General features: G+C 44.8%; 1 protein-coding gene across 1 annotated transcript in view; it reads left to right on the top strand.

The window, feature by feature from the left end:
* Positions 1-21,471, top strand: part of LOC309556304 (serine/threonine-protein kinase 31-like) — a 417,430-nt gene that overhangs the window by 309,134 nt on the left and 86,825 nt on the right. Inside the window, exon 14 of the mRNA XM_082258745.1 lies at positions 11,539-11,688. Coding sequence (XP_082114871.1) covers positions 11,539-11,688 — 150 coding nt within the window. The remainder of the gene's footprint in view (positions 1-11,538; positions 11,689-21,471) is intronic.

Below are 21,471 nucleotides of genomic sequence, written 5' to 3' on the forward strand. Positions count from 1 at the left end.
TTGTAGAAGGTGGATGTGACAAGCACAGCGTCCGTCGTCATTTCCTCAAATACCACCAGAAGTCCTCTGGGCCTCAAGGTATGGATCATCGAATCCATCCCCAACACTTTCCCAACAGCAGAACGTTTCAAATGCCTCTGCCAGAAAGAAACATACTGGATCTATACCCTCGATACTTTGGTTCCCGGGGGCCTGAATGAGGAAATAGAAACCAACACACTAGTATAATCTTCAATACTGCTGTTCAGGTACACATATAGATTTAGATTTCTGTTTGTTTTGACTTCTATAGCCACTGGGTATTTTCCTATGCCACTATTCCACCCCCTTAGGCATTGGTGCATCTGAAAGAACACAGGTCTCCTGGTTTCAGTTCCAGCAGATCCGAAATAATTTTTATTTTTGTTTTTATATACATTTTTTTTTATCGTTATTTGTCATTATCATTTTTAATTTTTATTTCTATTTTCATTTATATTTTTTGTTTACATTTTCATTTCCATTTTTATTTTTATCTTTATTTTGAATTTCTTTTTTATTTTCATTGTTATTTTTACTTTTATTCTTTTTATTTTTATTTTAATTTTGTTATTTTTATTCTCATTCTCATTCTCTCTTTTCTATTGCATTACCAATCTAGCCTCCATCTCTTAGTTTTTATTTTTTATTTTTTTCTTTATTTTTTCACCATGTGGGTCTACACATACAAATATATGTAATAAATTTTCCCAGACCACCTCCCTTTCTTTATTCCATCTATGGAACATATCTTTCCCCTTTGCCTTTTAACACATATTGACACACACACACTGCTATTTCTTCAGTGGACCGCAGCCCACTTCTTCCACGCAAGCACACATATACATTTCGCTTTGGCCTTATCTTATATTGCATCCTCGAACAGTTTGTATTGTCCCTTTCTTTTATCTAATTTTATTGTTTTTAAATTCATTGTATACATTATAATGTGCCCATACACAATACAATAGCGATCTCCAACTGTGGAAGCTAGAACCCAGGAGAAACGTCCTCGATCCTATTTAAATTCACCCCTAACATGGCTCTAGTAGGCCTGAAGAAGGAGCGCATGCCCCTCAAACGCATCGCCTTGGCAACCCCCCTGCACCCGGTAGTCCAGCACAGGAGAAGCCGCTGGACAGTCTTCTGAGCCTGATACTCCTGTATTGAAGATTACACTATACGGGACATTCTTCATTACAGATAGATACATTAGCTCAATAAAACTAGGTCTCAAAATCATTTTGTAATAAACTTCAGCTTTAAAGAATATGTTTCCCCTTATTTTTTTAAAATTCAGCTCCCATATGTACCAATATAGCATTATGTACATCTTTTGCAGAAATTAAAAAAACATTCTATTCTATTCTACACAGCCCTTACCTCGGTGTCCAGCTTGTTGTATAAATAAAAACTTCCTGGACAGACCTTAGGACATGAAACTGTTAAGACACAGAAAGGACTTCACTAGGTGACCTCATTAGTACACACCCTGCAGCTGCCTTCTCCTTCCAGAAGATGGCTCTCACTTGCTTCCTCAGGTGCATAGTTTTCCAATGCAATCAGTCAGTGATCACTGTTCACACTAAGGCCCCTTTCACACAGGTGGACCGTTCAGATCCACCTGTTCGTTTTTTTGGCGGATCTGAACGGTCCCCCCCATGCATTCCTATGGGGCATCGGATGTCAGCGGAGACATGTCCGCTGACATCCGACCCGATCCGTCAAATCTGGACGGATGGAAACCCTATTTTCCATCCGTCCAGCGGATCGGATGGGATCGGGTGAGAACGGACTGATGGTCCGTTGACATCCGATTTCCCCCATAAAGATGCATGGGGAACTGTCAGCTGTGTCTCCGCACACAGCGCGGAGACACAGCTGTCCTCCTGCTGCTCAGCGGGGGATTCCCCGCTGAGAAAAACGGACTCCGTCCAACGGACGGAGTGTGTGAAAGGGGCCTAAGGTGTACGTTTAGGAACCGATGTTAAACAGGTGTTAAGTGGTGTTAAGCTTTATCAGTGAATCAGGGTGGTAATTCCCTAAGACATGTTTAGTAAGCCATGTTAACTAAGGTAGGAACCAAATATCACATCTCTTCACCTTACGGTATTGTCTCTGTGATAACTAAAGTGTTAGTATAGGAATGTACCAGTTTAGTAACCCGTGTTTGCTCAGAAGAGTCCTAAAACCAGTGTAAACTTGGTGTTAAAACCCCTGGATTTAACACCTAGTCAGACCAGGTGTTAAGGCCTTTTTTCAGTGTAGAAGAGGAATTTCACTGCTCATTGTGGTCAGTAAGTGCTTCAGGAGAACACTATTAGAGGCTGCAGGGTATTTGTTCATCTAGAACCCTGTGTCTGCAGCATTCACATATCATGCATATATAATGGCAGAGCAGAGTGGACATCTATGCTGAGAAAGGTGAGCAGTAGACCTCAGTGACAGAGGTGCATATTTCCTACTGCATGAGACCACTATCTTAACCGCTTGCCGACTGCTCACAGTATATTTACTGCGGCAGTCAGCCCCTCACAGGCAGAGTGACGTAGGTCTACGTCGCTCGCCTGTGAGGCTCTGGGGCTCGCCTGTGAGGCCCCCCCGCGCGTGTGACCAGCGGACCCGATGTCCGCCGGTCACTCTGCGATCGGCGGGGGAGAGGGAGAATGTCAGGCAGCTTGTGTAAACAAGCCACCTGTCATTCTCCTCGCTGTAAAAACACTGATCACATGGATCTACTATGTAGATCCGTTGATCAGTGTCCTTACAGCTCAAGCCACAGCCAATCACAGTAGAAAGCACGCCCCTAGGGACACACACAGCCCCTCCCTCCCAAATAAAGTTAACCCCTTCACTACCAGTGTATTTTTACAGTAACAGTGCATATATATAGCACTGATTACTGTAGAAATGTCACTGGTAACCCCAAAAGTGTCAAAAATGTCAGTCAAGGGTCCGATCTGTCCGCCCCAATGTCGCAGTACCACAAAAAAAATCGCAGATCGCCGCCATTACGCGTTAAAAAAAAAACACCAAAAATGACAGAAATCTTTCCCTTAGTTAGTAAATGCGATAACTTTTGCGCAAACCAATCAAAATACGCTTTTTGCGATTTTTTTTTACCAAACATAGGTAGCATAAAACAAATTGGCCGAAAATTTTAAAAAATTTTGATTTTTACATTTTTTTTGGGGAATTTCATATAAAAAATGTGAAAAATATTGTTATTTTTGCAAAATGTACGCTCTTTTTTTGTTTATAGCGCAAAAAGTAAAAATCGCACGGGTGATCAAATACCACCAAAAGAAAGCTCTGTTTGTGGGAAAAAAAGGACGCCAAATTTGTTTAGATACAGCGTTGCACGACCGCGCAATTGTCTGTTAAAGTCACGCAGTGCCGAATCGCAAAATACCCCCTGGTCGTTTAGCAGGAAAATCCTCCGGGGCTTAAGTGGTTAAGCCAGTTATACATGGATGGAAATTTGGCTGGTTCAGCACGGACCAACTGAAATTCCACCAACATATGGACAGGCTGGTTATACAGAAGTTGAGTGGTAGATCAACTTCTGTACAACCAGCCTGTCGGGTTTATCCCTGATCAATTAGTGCTGCCAGGTATAGCCTGCAGTACTGATCAGTATTCTAACAGAGGGGAAGTATCCCTGCCGTCAGAACACAATAGCTCAGTGGAATAGATTCCCCCATCCACATAAATCGAGTGGGTGATTCAAGTCATTTTTTCATTTAACTCGGTGGTTGAAAAAAAAAAAAGATTAATGTATGCCTTAGCATGTCTGATGCTTGGCAGCTGACACATAGGATTGATATGTACTTTTTCTAAAGGCCGGTTCACACCATGCCAGCACATGAATCACACAGAAATGCACTAAGAGTTACTGTGCGATCAGAACGCATGCAAAATGCACTCCATTTGCGATCTGCAGTGGGTGTCAATAGAAAGGTAACGACACCCCAAATGCAGGTTGAAAATGCAGTGCGTTTGCCAGCACCGGATCGCATGCTACTTTTGTAGCATGCGATCTGGTTACGGTGCGGTTTAAAAAGTAGTGCATGCACTACTTTTGGTGCAGTGTAGTGTGATTTTAGCCCATTCAGGGCCGGTTCATACTTGGCCTACATATTAATTGCACAGAAGCTAGCTGTGCTTTCCTGTGCAATTTTCATGTGGTTCTATACCGTGCGATTTCAGCTCATTCGTTTTGAATGGGCTAAAATCACACCACGCTGCACCAAAAGTAGTGCATTCACTACTTTTTAAACCGCACTGTAACCGGATCTTTTGTACCATGCAGTCCAGTGTGGACAGGTGTGGGAAAATGCAATGCGTTTGCAACCTGCGTTTGGGGTGTCATTAACTTTCTATCAACACCCACTGCAGATCGCAAATGGAGTACATTTTACATGCAATCTGAATCGCATAGAAATGCACAGTACATTTCTGTGCGATTCATGTGTGGGCACTGTGTAAACCGTTCCTAAAAGAAATGTCTCTGGAAATGAATACAGTTAGCTAAGGTGGGAGGGATGGCAGGGTAGTAATTAAAAAAAAAATAAATAAATAATCTTTATTATTTTAATAAAGGTGTGTATAGGTTTTAAATGTGTTTTTTTTTTTTTTTGTATTTGTTATATTTTAACCCCATAACTCAGTTCTGAGGATTAACTTATGATGCTTTAGGGTGGAGGATGGTAGAGGAATAGTAGTTTAAAAAAAATATTTGTAAATTTATACTTTATAATATTAGTCAGGGTGTGTATGTGCTTTTACTTGTGTTTATTTTTTATTTTTCAACACCTCTGAGAAATAATCAATGTTCCTTTACTGTGGATCATAGGTTTTCTCACACAGGATGGCTGCTGTGCAGCTAGTTAACCACTTTGACGACTGCTCACAGTAATCCTACTGCGGCAGTGCGGCTCCCCTGGGAGAACTGAGTTAATACAGCAAAACACTCACATGGACTGGCCCTCAGTCCATGTGACAACAGCGGGGGAGGAGCCTGCACACACTGCAGCACCCATATCGCTGTCCATGCCTGCACTGGCTGAGTGCCAGTCCATGTGAGTGTTTTGCTGTATTTTTACCCCAATAAAGTAGTTGTTACAGAGCGCACTAGATCGCTGTGTTTATTTTATACATGTACCTTATCGTGACGTTGGAGAGAGGATTGTGAGGAGGTGACAACCTTATCCCCTTCACTGTGTCAGTGACACTGCGGATCTGGCCATTATATCTTACCTGAAGCACCTTTATCCAGAGAGAGGACAGGAGGAAGTAACCTATCCATGCCTTTTAGCACCTGTGTGCGCAAAAAGCGGGTTGGTCTCATTATAACTTGTGAGCCAAACCAGGAGGTGAGTGGCCAGCGTTACCATTAATGCACTTTGATATTGAAGCACCAGCACTTGGTCACTTGATACCAGCACAGCATAGAAGAAAATACCTACTTTTTATGGACTTTTTTCACATATTTTTTTCCACTTGTGAATGCTTATGCGCGATCAATAGATATACAGGTCCTTCTCAAAAAATTAGCATATTGTGATAAAGTTCATTATTTTCTGTAATGTACTGATAAACATTAGACTTTCATATATTTTAGATTCATTACACACAACCGAAGTAGTGCAAGCCTTTTATTGTTTTAATATTGATGATTTTGGCATACAGCTCATGAAAACCCAAAATTTCTATCTAAAAAAATTAGCATATCATGAAAAGGTTCTCTAAACGAGCTATTAACCTAATCATCTGAATCAACTAATTAACTCTAAACACCTGCAAAAGATTCCTGAGGCTTTTGAAAACTCCCAGCCTGGTTCATTACTGAAAACCGCAATCATGGGTAAGACTGCCGACCTGACTGCTGGCCATCATTGACACCCTCAAGCAAGAGGGTAAGACACAGAAATTTCTGAACGAATAGGCTGTTCCCAGAGTGCTGTATCAAGGCACCTCAGTGGGAAGGAAAAAGTGTGGCAGAAAACGCTGCACAACGAGAAGAGGTGACCGGACCCTGAGGAAGATTGTGGAGAAGGACCGATTCCAGACCTTGGGGGACCTGCAGAAGCAGTGGACTGAGTCTGGAGTAGAAACATCTAGAGCCACCGTGTACAGGCGTGTGCAGGAAATGGGCTACAGGTGCCGCATTCCCCGGGTCAAGCCGCTTTTGAACCAGAAACAGCGGCAGAAGCGCTTGACCTGGGCTACAGAGAAGCAGCACTGGACTGTTGCTCAGTGGTCCAAAGTACTTTTTTCGGATGAAAGCAAATTTTGCATGTCATTCGGAAGTCAAGGTGCCAGAGTCTGGAGGAAGACTGGGGAGAGGGAAATGCCAAAATGCCTGAAGTACAGTGTCAAGTACCCACAGTCAGTGATGGTCTGGGGTGCCATGTCAGCTGCTGGTGTTGGTCCACTGTGTTTTATCAAGGGCAGGGTCAATACAGCTAGCTATCAGGAGATTTTGGAGCACTTCATGCTTCCATCTGCTGAAAAGCTTTATGGAGATGAAGATTTCATTTTTCAGCACGACCTGGCACCTGCTCACAGTGCCAAAACCACTGGTAAATGGTTTACTGACCATGGTATTACTGTGCTCAATTGGCCTGCCAACTCTCCTGACCTGAACCCCATAGAGAATCTGTGGGATGTTGTGAAGAGGAAGTTGAGAGACGCAAGACCCAACACTCTGGATGAGCTCAAGGCCGCTATCGAAGCATCCTGGGCATCCATAACACCTCAGCAGTGCCACAGGCTGATTGCCTCCATGCCACGCCGCATTGAAGCAGTCATTTCTGCAAAAGGATTCCCGACCAAGTATTGAGTGCATAAGTTAACATCATTTTTTGAAGGTTGACTTTTTTTGTATTAAAAACACTTTTCTTTTATTGGTCGGATGAAATATGCTAATTTTTTGAGATAGGAATTTGGGGTTTTCATGAGCTGTATGCCAAAATCATCAATATTAAAACAATAAAAGGCTTGCACTACTTCAGTTGTGTGTAATGAATCTAAAATATATGAAATTCTAATGTTTATCAGTACTTTACAGAAAATAATGAACTTTATCACAATATGCTAATTTTTTGAGAAGGACCTGTATTTATTTGCACGAGCACTTATTGTGACACTATTTATTAAAGTATTCTCATCATTCATGGAATTATTTTTTTACCACCTGGATTAATTTATTATCACAGAATTTAAGAGCACTTGCACCTTTATTGTGATGCATATTTATATTTATTTATATATTTACATATTTTTTGTCATTTGATATACACTTTGCTTGTATTTATCCTTTGGCGCTACATACTTTATGCTTTCTGGATTATTACAGTAACAGTGCATATTTTTAGCAAGGAGAGTCTATGGAAGATCTGTCAGATCTACCTCGCACTTTGTGTTTCGCAGTAGATGCTCTTACGGACTTCATAAGGTAAATGTCACAGTTTGCTCTGAAGTGCATATGCGCAGAATCCTTTCGTTAAAGAGCTGGTCTGCGGAATTTCCATGTAAAATATTAGGGTCCTTTGACACGATGATCCGATCAGATCCGCCTTGTCAGTTTTTTAGACGGATCTGATCGAATCCTCCATGCTTCCCTATGGAGTAGCGGATATCAGCGGAGACATGTCCGCGAACACCCGCTGCCATCCGCATCCGATCCTGTCCGAGAAATCCGGACGGATAGAAACCCTATTTTCCATCCGTCCAGGGGATCGGATGAGAGCAGCGGGGCTCTGACACCTCCTTCTATGCACACAGTGCGGGGACGGAGCTGTCATCCGCCTGCTCAGCTGTGATTGGCGGATAGATCCCCGCTGAGCAGAGAACGGAGCTCATCGGAAGGCGGTTCGTTTGAAAGGACCCTTACTGGCTAGCTTCCACCTTTCAGGGAGAATGCCTTTTTGTTGATGATCTAGATAAATATATCCAAAAGATCTTGGGGGGGGGGGGTACTTTGCTACCTGTAAAGAGGAAAAGCAGGCATCCTGCCTTTAAGATCCCCAGCACACATAATACCAGTGCTTCCAATTCCAGGCAGTGGTGACCTCAACCGTCTGCATGTGGACCCAAGCCTTCGGGGGAAGGTCAGAAAAAGCCCTGGGCCCAGAGATCAGCCAAGTCTTCCTCTAAGCCCTCTCAGTGAAGATTCGCCCCCATTTGCCTTGGTTGGGTAGGGGGGAAGGCTCCTGCAGTTCTCTGGGGCATGGGTGGAGTTAATTCCAGACAACTGGGTTGTCTCCACCATTTCACAGGGATACAAGCTGGAATTTTGGGTGTTCCTGCATCCTCGGTTTGTGAGGTCCAGTATACCCACAGATCCCCTAAAAGAAAGATCTCTCAGGCATTGGACCACCCGAGAGCTCAGAGGGTGATAGCCAAGGTTCCAGAAAACGAAAGGTTCAAGGGTTTTTACTCAAACCTATTCATAATCCCAATGTGAGACCTATTTTGGATCTTAATGCACTGATTTAGTTTCTGAACGTTCGTTCTTTCCGCATGGAATCAATTCGTTCAGCCTCGTAGCCTCCCTGCAGGGAGAAGAATTTCTAGCATCCATAGACATCAAGGATGCATATCTTCATGTGCCTATATTTCAGACCCAGCAAAGGTTCCTTTGTTTTGCGATTGTAAACCATAATATCCAGTTTGTGGCCCTGCCCTTCGGGTTGGCCACAGCTCCAAGAGTGTTCACAAAGATCCTAGCTCCAGTATTGGCTGTTCTAAGGTCCCAAAGGATATCTATTATAGGATATCTGGATGATCTATTACTAATCGATCGATCAGCATCGGCTCTAAGTCGAAATGTCCTTCAGACAGTACATCTTTTGGAACATCTGGGTTGGATACTGAACTGAGAGTCTGGAATACCTGGGGCTTCTTGTCGACATGGTACAGGCAAAGATATTCTTGCCAGCAAGAAGGGTTTCAGACCTGATGGGTCAGGTTTGGTCTATAGTAATACTGAGATATCCGTCTATACGTCTTTGCATGATGTTACTGGGGAAGATGGTGTCCACATTCGAGGCAATTCCCTATGCTCAATTACATGCCAGACCCTTGCAAAACAATGTTCTGTCTGCATGGAATGGAAGAATTTAGTCCTTGGACCGGTCCATATCTCTGCTACCAAGAGTGCGACAGAGTCTGAATTGTTGACCAGAAATCTGGTGAAGGGGAAATCCTTTCCTCCAGTGACCTGGAAGGTGGTGACTACAGATACCAGTCTCTCCGGCTGGGGAGCGATTCTGGAGGAAGCCACTGTCCAGGGGAAATGGTTTTTGAAAATTTGTGCAGTCAGTCGGGCTCTGAAATTCTGGAAGCCCAGACTTCGGGGTCACCCTGTCAGGGTGCAATCCAACAATGCCATGGCCGTGGCTTATGTCAACCATCAAGGAGGCACAAGGAGTCGATCAGCCCAGAAAGAGGTGGATATTATCCTGTTCTGGGCATAGAAGTTTGTGCCATGCCTGACAGCAGTGTTCATTCCAGGAATAGAGAACTGGCAGGCAGATTTCTTGAGCCATCAATAGATGTTTCTGGGGGATTGGTCTTAACATTCTGAGATTTTTCAATTGATCTGTCTACGCTGGGGGGTCCCAGATGTAGATCCATTGGCATCCAGGTTCAACAACAAATTGGAGAGATTTGTGTCCAGGACCCGGGATCCGCAGTCGGAGTGAATGCTTTTGTGACTCCTTGGGAGGAGTCCTCATTGTGTCTCCTTGGGGGATTCCCTGATCTATGCATTTCCTCCGGTACAGCTGATATCGCGTTTGTTGCACAGGATCCAGCTGGAGGGGAAACCAGTAATTCTCGTAGCTCCAGCTTGGCTGAGGAGGATTTAGTATGCACAAATCCAAAGGTTGGCAGTGACGAGGCCCTGAGTCCTTCCACTGTGTCCAGACTTGCGCTCTCAAGGTCCAATATTCCACCTTGCTATACAGTTTCTAAATTTGATGACTTGGCTATTGAAGCCTTAATCTTGGAAGAGCAGGATGTGTCTGGCCCCGCAGTTCATACACTGATAAACGCCAGGAAGCCAGTCTCTAGAAATATTTATTACAGGGTCTGGAAATCCTACATTGCCTGGTGTGAAGCCAGGAAATGGCATCCCTGCACATATATTATCGGGCAAATTCTATCCTTCCTGCAAGCAGGGCTAGATATGAAAGCATGATTAAAGGGCAGATTTCAGCTTTATCGTTTTTTTTTCAGGAACCGATCATTTACCATTCGTTGGTTCAAACCTTTGTCCGGGGGAATATTGCATTTGCTTCCACCTTTGAAGCCACCGTTGTGTCCTTGGGACTTCAATTTGGTGTTGGCAGTTTTGCAAAAACAGCCCTTTGAACCTCTGGGGCAGGTTCCCCTGGTTGTTTTGACCAAGAAACTGGTCTTTTTGATTGCGATAACCTTGGCTAGAAGGGTATCGGAACTAGCAGCTCTTTCTTGTAAAGAGCCATGCTTCATATTTTATCAAGATAGGGTGATTTTACGTCCTCACCCAGATTTTTTGCTCAAGGTAGTGTCCGCCTCTAATTTGAATCAGGACATTATACTACCTTCTTTTTTTCCAGATCCTCACTCAGAGGAGGAAAATATGTAATGTGTGCACTTAAATTTTATTTACAGGAAACAGCTCAGATTCGTAAGATCAATTACTTGTTTGTGCTGCCAGAAGGCCCCAGAAAGGTGTTGGCAGCATCTAAATCTACGATTTCCTGTTGTATTCGCCAGGTTATTATCCAGGCGTATGGTTTAGTAGGAAAGGTTTCAACTTTTCCTGTTAAGGCACATTTTACCAGAGGAGTAGGTGCCTCTTGGGCACATCGCCATCAAGCCTCTATGGCTCAGATTTGCAAGGCCGTGACCTGGTTGTCGGTGCATACATTCACTTGTTTCTATAGAGTGAATGTTGAGACCCAGGAGGAGTCTGCTTTTGGCCAGTGTGCTGCAGGTGGCGGTGTAATCCTTCTAAGGGTCAGATAGCGGGATTTTTTTGTGTCCCCCTCCCCTCAGATGCATTGCTTTGGGACATCCCATATGTTATGATTTATGGTTCTGTGTCCCGTGATGTACGAATAGAAAAATAGATTTTTAATTTATACTTGTAAAATCCATTTCTTGAAGTACATCACGGGACACATAGGTCCCTCTCCACTTCTGTGGGGTCTTTAATTGCTTGCTACAAAAACTGAGGTACTTCCTGTATGGGAGGGGTTATAAAGGGGGTCATCAATTCTGATTGGTTGCCAGTGTCCTTCACCTATAGGTGGCTTTAAAACCCACATGTTATGATTTATGGCTCTGTGTCCCATGATGTACTTCAAGAAAGGGATTTTACAGGTATGAATTAAAAATCAATATTTTTATGACCAGTGCGCTTTTGGCCTTTCTTCTCTTTCAAAACACATATTTACAAACATCTGTACAACTGATTAAGCTGTAAATAGTACCATCCCTTACAAAAATCTTAATTATTTTCTGCAGGAGATTGTGAAAGTAATGAACGGGGTTGCACAAGGCATGCAGACCCTGCATGCAGCCAATATAATTATTGGTTCTCTACATGAAAACAACATATTTGCTATTAATCGAGAGAGAGGAATCATTGGGGACCTTGATTTTACTAGAGATGCAGTAAGTAGATTGTGGTTATTTCAGTTTTGACATATGTGATAATTGATTTATTTACCAGCTGATTTACCAAAATGTGTGATAAAACATGATGATCAGATGTCTGTTCTATTTAACAGAAAAGCCTCTTGTTTAATCTTCTTTTGTCAGTTTAATGTATACGTTTGTATTCTTTTGCTTAGAGAAGAAAGTAGTCATCCATCAAGTTTAGGTGCTACTTGAGAGGTCTCTTTGCCCATGAAATGTTTATTAATTTCTACACTGACAAGTTGTGTTCTTGTCAGATTTTGCATTAAGTGTTTTTAAACTATATAGAGTATGAGTTGTGCATCTGTTGATTTTTCAGATAAAAATTATGAATTTGAACCCTTTGTTGTCTTTCATCAGAAGCAGGGGCGGTTAGGATTTAAACACTATGTATGTAGATCGAGTGGAAGCAATCCGATGACTAAACAGCTGCCAGATCGCGTCCATGCACCTCCTTTAGTGCGACACCCCACCAACTTATTTTGCAGGCTGCCCTGTCCCACCTGCAAATCGGCATGATAGTTGCCACCAGGTAGAGAGGGGTGAGACATACAAATGTCCTGACCTACTCCATCTATTAAGAACCTGGAAGCAACATGCATTACATATTTTTCCCTAAACTACCTACGCAAAGGTTAAAAAATGCTTGCAAGTAGCGGCTGCTGTAAATAGGGGGGACTAACTACCATATAAGGTTAATTCAGCATTAAAAAAAAAAAAAAGCAGCCATACCCACTGTTTTTCAACTGTGCAACTGTAGTGTTTCAAAAAATTCCAAATCAAACAAAATTATCATTGCTCCTACTATGTGTTTCTCATACATTTAAACATGTCCAAGACACAAAAATTCTGTGCAAACGTGCAAAAAATGTAACCAGAACTAAATAAAGTGCACTGTGCTAATAATAAATTTGCAAAAGCTCCTAAAAGTGCAATACGTCCTTTTTGAAAAGGTGCTTCCATAAATGTATCAGTAAAAATGCTTCAAGAAGTTCTCACGGTTTATTTTTTGCCAAAGTGGCTGTGCAAAACCAATTCCCTCTAATCTCACACCAAAGCCTTTCACCACTGGTGCCCCCATCTGGGATTGCACTCACCAGATTCTATCGACCACCTAAGCCACCTATACGTAAGGAGGTATTTTTGTGCTGTAATCACTGGTCCACGTTAAACTTTCCACTGGTCAATATGCTCCATATCCATATGGTTAACAGAAAGAGGGAATCAATTGCCATCATAGTGTAGTACTGTTTTAAAAAATATCACTCAGTATGAAATAAAATATTGCACTCAGCAACAATTATTGGTGCCCCCCTGGCACCTGGATGACTTGGTAAATACTCTAGAGGGATCGGTGCTGCTCGATCCATCCAGAAACCAGCGTGTGTTCCAACTGGCGGAAGTTACGGTACCAAAAGTCCCCACCCCTACCAGTTTTTTCACTTCCAGAATGTCATCTAGAATAATCGGCAAATCACCCAGGGGGCACCAATAATTGAGGGCAATATTTTATTTGAGCAGTGATTAATAAAGTAGTAAACTATAATGGCAATTTTGGTTCCCTCTTTCTGATAACCATATTGATATGGAGCATATTTATGCGTGCTGTCTCAGTTTGGGATCTAGAGACCGGTGTTTAACATCCTGCAGAACTTTGCACGAGCATATGTTGTCTGCCCACCTGCTTCATTTACCATCCAATGGCTACTACATTACAGTCATCAGTATTTGCATGCATAAAGGACCTCAGGACCATGTATGCTAGCAAACTTGGATTGTCATTCATGCGATCTTTTGCTCCTGACATTTTCTTTTACTGCTTAATACTGCTAATTTTGTTTTTAATTACTTACTAATAAAATGGACGCTTTGCAGCCTTATGTCTGTGCCGGGCCTGAGAGTTTTTTTGCAGCTCTTAACCACTTGCCTACATTGCACTTTCACCCCCTTCCTGCCCAGACCGATTTTCAGCTTTCAGCGCTCTCACACTTTGACTGAGAATTACTCAGTCATGCAACACTGTACCCATACAAAAATTGTGTCCTTTTTTTCACACAAATAGAGCTTTCTTTTGATGGTATTTGATCAATACTGGGTTTTTTATTTTTTGTGCTATAAATAAAAAAAGACTGAAAATATTGTGAAAAAACGCATTTTTCTTTGTTTCTGTCATAAAATTTTGCAAATTAGTAATTTTTCTTCACAAATTTTGGCCAAAATTTATACTGCTACTTATCTTTGGTAAAAATAACCCAAGTAAGTGTATATTATTTGGTCTTTGTGAAAGTTATAGAGTCCACAAGCTATGGTGCGAATCATTGAAAATTGATCACACTTGATCACACCTGATGTACTGAAGGCCTATCTCATTTCTTGAGACACTAAAAAGTCAGGAAAGTACAAATACCCCCCAAATGACCCCTTTTTGGAAAGTAGACTGTGACAGAACCCACTGTCACTGTGTGTTTTGGAGGGGACTGTGCGCAAGCCTCCTACCGACAGACTATGGGCCAGAAGCTACTGGAGTTTGGCGCTGCAGCCTTTTGACTTTACCATCCACTACTGGCCTGGGAAGCAACGCCGACGAATTATCCAGGCAAACAGACATTGACTCTTTTTGGGATTTGTTACCCGACTAATTCAGGCACAGACCAGTTGGAGGTCTAGTACCTGGATTAGTCTACCTTTGGGGGGGAAGAGATGTGACGGTACTAGCCGTCACTATGGGTGACGGATCACCCTGTTCCTGGATTGTAAACCCCTTTGTGTCATTTTCTTATGAGTTTGGGACATTGCATTTTATTTTCCCTTTATTCATCCTCTGAACAACTGACTCATGGCATTGAGTTAATGTAATGTAATGTTACAACCCATCCCCCCCCCCCCCTCCTGTTTCTGTGTCTAAGTGTGTGGATTCATGGCAGACAATGGTCTGAGTTGGAGACATCTCTCCGCAGGGGGTGTGTATTAAGACTGCTTGTTTCAAATGTACAAATGTTCAGTTCTCATTGGTTGGTTCCCTTCCCCCCCTTCTGTGGAAAGGCTAAGGGGAGTTCCCCTAACTGTATGTAAAACTGTTGTCTTGGAATGTAATAAACAGTTTAAGCTCTGCATGGCTAACCCTCAACACCTGTGTGGATTGTCTCGTGATTGAGGGGTTACGGGCTGGATATGGCTTCTCTGCAGGCTGTGGGTGCGTTTGGAAGACAGGAGACACAGATTCGGCGGATGTGCCCAGCTGGGGTACAAAGATCCGTTACATTGGTTGGCAGCGGTGGGATGTCTCCTGCAGTCCAGGACATCCAAACCACCACCAGGATTCAAGATCTGGGCAGCTGCCGAGGAGTGATACGGGGACCAGCCAGCATGAGAGCGGAGTTCGGGAGGAGGCTGCAAGGCATGCGGAAGCAACATCGGGGACCAGCGACAGAGCACACCAGGCTCGGCTGGGAGGATGTGATCCGCCGGCAACTCTGGCATGAGGCGCTAAGCCACGAGCGGCACCATCAGGGGAAGATCCTTCCCTCCTCCACAGAGATGTACCGGAAGCAGTACCGTGCGCGAGAGGTGTTCCTGAGGGAACGACCGCGAGATGAAGGGAAGACGGAGCTCGGAAGATTGGTCCAGGAGGAAATGAGGCTGGACGCCAGCTACAGAGCCCTCCGGTGGTTCGCGGCTCAACTGTGGCCAGGTACAGCAGATGGCAGCCCAACAGAAGGCGTTGGCTATGGCGGCGTGGGGCTGCTCCATCAAAAAATGTACGGAGACCCAGACTTTGGGAGCGATGAGGAGTGGCGGCTGGAACACATTCTGGATTTCCGAGATGAGGTGCTGGACCTCCCCGACGAGGCGTGTGACCTGGAGGAATTGGAGTTCCTGGTTGAGCAGGAATGGGAGCTCGAGATTGCCTACAAGCGGCTGTTTGACGGTGATCAGCAGCCTGGCATGGCTCCCGTTGCCTGGGACTGTCCGAGAGAAATAGCAGACAGTCATGAAGATGAGAAGCAAATGGGGCCAGGAGTGACCCTGCGTTTTCCCGTACTAACTGCAATGGAAGAAGCAGCGATGATACAGAGGGCACTGCGAGCGCTAGAATGCCGGAACGCACCGGAGGTCCACCAGGCAGCGAGACAAGCTGATAGCATGAAGGTCTCAGAAGGGGGAGTTGAGACAGGCGCTGGAAGGCTGGGAAATGGTGATCAGCAGCAAGTCCAGAGTATCTCATCTGGTGCCCCAGCAGAAGCATTGGCTACAGGGCAGAGTGCCCCTGGCATCTGCCCAGCATCAGAAAAAGAGTTGGATCCGGAGAGTCTGAGAGAGGATCTGCGTGAGCTGTTTTCCCAACAGCAGATACCCCCACCGGGAGTAGAGGAAGCAATTCTCCCTCCCCAACAATTGGACACTACCCCAGTGTTTATCCCCCCAGCAGAAGCGCTGGCTACGGGGCAGAGTGCCGCTGGCCTCTGCCCACCCTCAGAGGTAGATCCAGGGAGTCCGAGGGGTGACCTCAGTGAGCCGTTTCCCCAGCACTTGGACACTACCCCAGTGGTTATCCCCCCAGCAGAAGCGCTGGCTACGGGGCAGAGTGCCGCTGGCCTCTGCCCACCCTCAGAGGTAGATCCAGGGAGTCCGAGGGGTGACCTCAGTGAGCCGTTTCCCCAGCACTTGGACACTACCCCAGTGTTTATCGCCCCAGCAGAAGTGCTGGCTACAGGGCAGAGTGCCCCTGGCATCTGCCCAGCATCAGAAAAAGAGTTGGATCCGGAGAGTCTGAGAGAGGATCTGCGTGAGCTGTTTTCCCAACAGCAGATACCCCCACCGGGAGTAGAGGAAGCAATTCTCCCTCCCCAGCAATTGGACACTACCCCAATGTTCATCCCCCCAGCAGAAGCGCTGGCTACAGGACAGAGCGCTGATGGTCTCTGCCCAGCATCAGAACCAGAGATGAAGAATCCGGGAGACAGTCCCTGCAAGATACCTTCTCAGCGGCTCGTAACTACACCAGGAGAAAAGCAAGTACCTTTTTCTCCCCAAATGCATAGCCCTACCAGCCTACATTCCCTACCAGCGGAAGCGCTGGCATCAGGGCAGAGAATTATTCAGCTCCCCCCAATATCTGCAACCCTGCCCTGGATCAGAGGAGTGCAGACAGCTGTTCCCACTCTGCAGCGGCTGTTTTTATTCATGGGAGACCCTATGTGCGGTGTTGCTCCCCAGCGCCAGAGTCGTTCTTTTACTTTTCCTGGTTGCCTGGGGTGGAAGTTTGTGACTAACGCAGGTCCAGACCATTTGAGGGTCAGGAACCTCGTTAGTCTGTTTTTAAAAGGGGAGAAATGTGACAGAACCCACTGTCACTGTGTGTTTTGGAGGGGACTGTGCGCAAGCCTCCTACCGACAGACTATGGGCCAGAAGCTACTGGAGTTTGGCGCTGCAGCCTTTTGACTTTACCATCCACTACTGGCCTGGGAAGCAACGCCGACGAATTATCCAAGCAAACAGACATTGACTCTTTTTGGGATTTGTTACCCGACTAATTCAGGCACAGACCAGTTGGAGGTCTAGTACCTGGATTAGTCTACCTTTGGGGGGGAAGAGATGTGACGGTACTAGCCGTCACTATGGGTGACGGATCACCCTGTTCCTGGATTGTAAACCCCTTTGTGTCATTTTCTTATGAGTTTGGGACATTGCATTTTATTTTCCCTTTATTCATCCTCTGAACAACTGACTCATGGCATTGAGTTAATTTAATGTTACAACCCATCCCCCCCCCCTCCTGTTTCTGTGTCTAAGTGTGTGGATTCATGGCAGACAATGGTCTGAGTTGGAGACATCTCTCCGCAGGGGGTGTGTATTAAGACTGCTTGTTTCAAATGTACAAATGTTCAGTTCTCATTGGTTGGTTCCCTTCCCCCCCTTCTGTGGAAAGGCTAAGGGGAGTTCCCCTAACTGTATGTAAAACTGTTGTCTTGGAATGTAATAAACAGTTTAAGCTCTGCATGGCTAACCCTCAACACCTGTGTGGATTGTCTCGAGATTGAGGGGTTACGGGCTGGATATGGCTTCTCTGCATGCTGTGGGTGCGTTTGGAAGACAGGAGACACAGATTCGGCGGATGTGCCCAGCTGGGGTACAAAGATCCGTTACATAGACATTCTAAGGTATTTAATAAGGGGCATGGTGAGTTTTTTGAAGTTGTAATTTTTTCCCACAATGCTTTGCAAAATGAAGATTTTTTTTTTATTTATTTTTTTACAAATTGCCGTATTAACAGGTTATTTCTCTCACACAGCACATGTATACTTGCAACTACACCCCAAAACACATTCTACTACTCCTGAGTATGGCGATACCACATGTGTGAGACTTTTTCACAGCCTGGCCACATACAGAGGCCTAACATCCAAGTAGCCCCGTCCGGCATTCTAGGAGCACAAATTACACATATAATTTCCTGACAACCTATCACACTTTTGAAGGCCCTGGAGCACCAGGACAATGGAAACCCCCATAAAATGACCCCATTTTAGAAAGCAAACAGCCCAACGTATAATTTTTGAGGCATAATGAGTCTTATGAATATGTCATTTTTTTCCACAAGTTTTTGGAAAATGTGGAAAGAAAATGAAAACACATTTTTTTTACACAAAGCTGTCCATTTATGCAATATTTCTAACACATAGCATGTACATAGCAAAAATTGCACCCCAAAATACATTCTGCTATTCCTCCTGAGTATGGCGATACCACATGTGTAACACTTTTTCACAGCCTGGCCACATACATATGCCTAACATCCAAGTAGCGCTTTACACAAAGTTGTCCATTTATCCACTTTAAGACTGGGCCTATTTTTGACACTTGGTGTTTACAAGCTAAAATCATTTTTTTTTGCTAGAAAACTACTTGGAACCCCCAAACATTATATATTTTTTTTTAGCAGAGACCCTAGAGAATAAAATGGAGATCGTTGCAATATTTTTTATCACACCATATTTGCCCAGCAGTCTTCCAAATGTGTTTTTTTTGAAAAACAAAAATCACTTTTTTGAACTAAAACATAAGAAAACAGTAAATTTAGCACAATTTTTTTCCATAATGTGAAAGATAATGTTACGCCGAGTAATTAGATACCCAACATGTCATGCTTCAAAATTGCGCATGCTCACAGAATGGCGCCAAACATTGGTACTTAAAAATCCCCATAGGCAACATTTATAAATTTCTGCAGGTTACTAGCTTAGAGTTACAGAGGAGGTCTAGGGCTCAAATTGTTGCTCTCGCTCTAACGATCGCGGCGATACCTCACATGTATGGTTTGAACACAGTTTACATATGTGGGCGGGACTTGCGTATGCGTTTGCTTCTGCGCGAGAGCTAACGGAGACAGGGCGCTTTAATTTTTTTTTTTTTTTTTCCTATTTATTTTATTTATTATTTTTTTATTTTTACACAGTTTAAAAAAAAAAATGTTTTGATCATTTTTATTCCTATTACAAGGAATGTAAACATCCCTTGTAATAGAAATAGGCATGACAGGTCCTCTTGTGAGATCTGGGGTCAAAAAGACCTCACACCTCACAACTACACTAAAAAAGAAAAAAAAAAAAATATTGATGAAAGAGGAAAAAAAAAAAGCGGCCCTTTAAACCGGTTGCTAGGCAACGTCTTTTGACGTAGCTCCGGTCCTCCAAGACCATAGAGTTGAGTGAGGGCCATCTTGCCCTCACTCGACTTCCTGTCTCTGAGGATCCGGGACCGGATAGTTTTCCCCGCTGCTGGCGGGTCCGGTAAGCTGGGAAAACGTCTGGGACGCGGCAGGAGGGGGGGGGCACCTCTTCCCCTGCACCGTAAGGGTAATTCCGCGGCGAATCCGCCACTGGGACCACCCTTATCTGAAAGCCGACCGCCCGCCGTTTCAAAAAATACCGGGGTTATGGGGGCTATCTGCTGCCATAACTCCAGTATTTAGCTTTTAATGGCCGACGCATATAGTCGTTAGGCGGTCAGTAAGTGATTGCATGTATATTGCAAACAGGTGACGATGACTGATGGGGTGACAGGTGACGATGACTGATGGGGTGACAGGTGACGATGACTGATGGGGTGACAGGTGACGATGACTGATGGGGTGACAGGTGACGATGACTGATGGGGTGACAGGTGATGATGATTGATGAGGTGACAGGTGACGATGATTGATGAGGTGACAAGTGGCGATGATTGATGGGGTGACAGATGACAATCACTGACGCGGTGACATGTGACGATGATTGATGGGGTGACAAGTGACGATCACTGATGGGGTGTCAAGTGACGATTGATAGGGTGACAGGTGACGGTGATTGATGGGGTGACAGGTGACGATGACTGATGGGGTGACGGGCGATGGTCACTGATGGGTGACAGGTGACGGTGCACGGCGGTACTGATGGCAGTCTCTGGTGACCGGTGAACTTTAGGCTACGTTCACATGTGAGCGTAGCGATCGCGGGCAGAATCACTGCGATTCCGCCCGTGATCCAGAAATCATTGCAAATGGCGGGACGCCTGTGCGTTGCCTGTGATTTGCAATAGCACCCCAAACGCTGTGCGATGTTGCAGCGATTTCCGCCTGCCGAATCGAGGTAACATCACGCAAACAACGCATGACGCCCCAAAGAATCTATTGTACCTTTTTTGGGCGTCATGCGATGTTTGCGCGATATTACCGCGATTCGGCAGGCGGAAATGGCGGCAACATCGCACAGCGTTTGGGGTGCTATTGCAAATCACGGGCAGCGCACAGGCGTCCCGCCATTTGCAATGATTTCTGGATCGCGGGCAGAATCGCGGTGATTCTGCCTGCGATCGCTACTCTCACATGTGAACGTTATGGGTGTCAATTTCTGGGCACTGATGAGGTGACTGTTGGGTGACAGGGGACATTGGGGGGGGCTGAGGACTGTGTGTGGGGACCTTTATTTGTGTGCTTTTTACTTTTTACAGGGGTACAGAGCAGTAACTCAATGTTTCTAGCTCTTCTCCCCTCACACTGGAAACTGTATGAGGAGAGAAGAGCTAGTAACAGTGAGTTACTGCTCTTTGTTTACATTTTGTGATCGGCTGTGAATGGATTCACAGCCGATCACATAGTAAACAGTCACTGTCAGTGACTGTTTACTACCGCAGGTGACAGCTGTGTTCCTACGGAACACAGTGCCACCGACATGACCGCGCTGCGCGCTCCCGATCGCGCATGCGCGGTCATCTCCCGGGCGCCTCCATTGTGATCGGCTGTGTCATTGGAACACAGCCGATCACGTGGGAAACAGCCATGCCTATTGGCTGTTTCCCCCCTGCCGGTGACCGGCTGTGTCCCGGGGACACGCCGACACCGGCAGTGCACGGCGGCGCGCCCGCGATCGCGCGCCTGCCCTGCTTGAATGGGCGGACGTCATATGACGGCCGCCCAGGATAATAGCCGCACCGTCCCGCCGTCATATGACGGCGGGCGGGCGGTAAGTGGTTAAGCAAGATATCTCTCTATGGCATTACCAATATGCACCATATTAATTCTTAAGCAAGATATCTTGCAATGGCATTACCAATATCCAAAATATTAATTCTAAGGTGTTTTCTAAGTGTTTTTTTCTGGTATTCTGTTTTATGTTATCTCCCATCATTACGGGTGGTCTCAGTAATATCAGCTGGGGAATACATCTTACAATTGATGTGCCTGGTTAGATTGGACTGTTGTAAAGCTTAGTTCTGGAATG

This window comes from Pelophylax lessonae, assembly GCF_965119305.1.
Source record: "Pelophylax lessonae genome assembly, chromosome: 5".
NCBI lineage: Eukaryota > Metazoa > Chordata > Amphibia > Anura > Ranidae > Pelophylax > Pelophylax lessonae.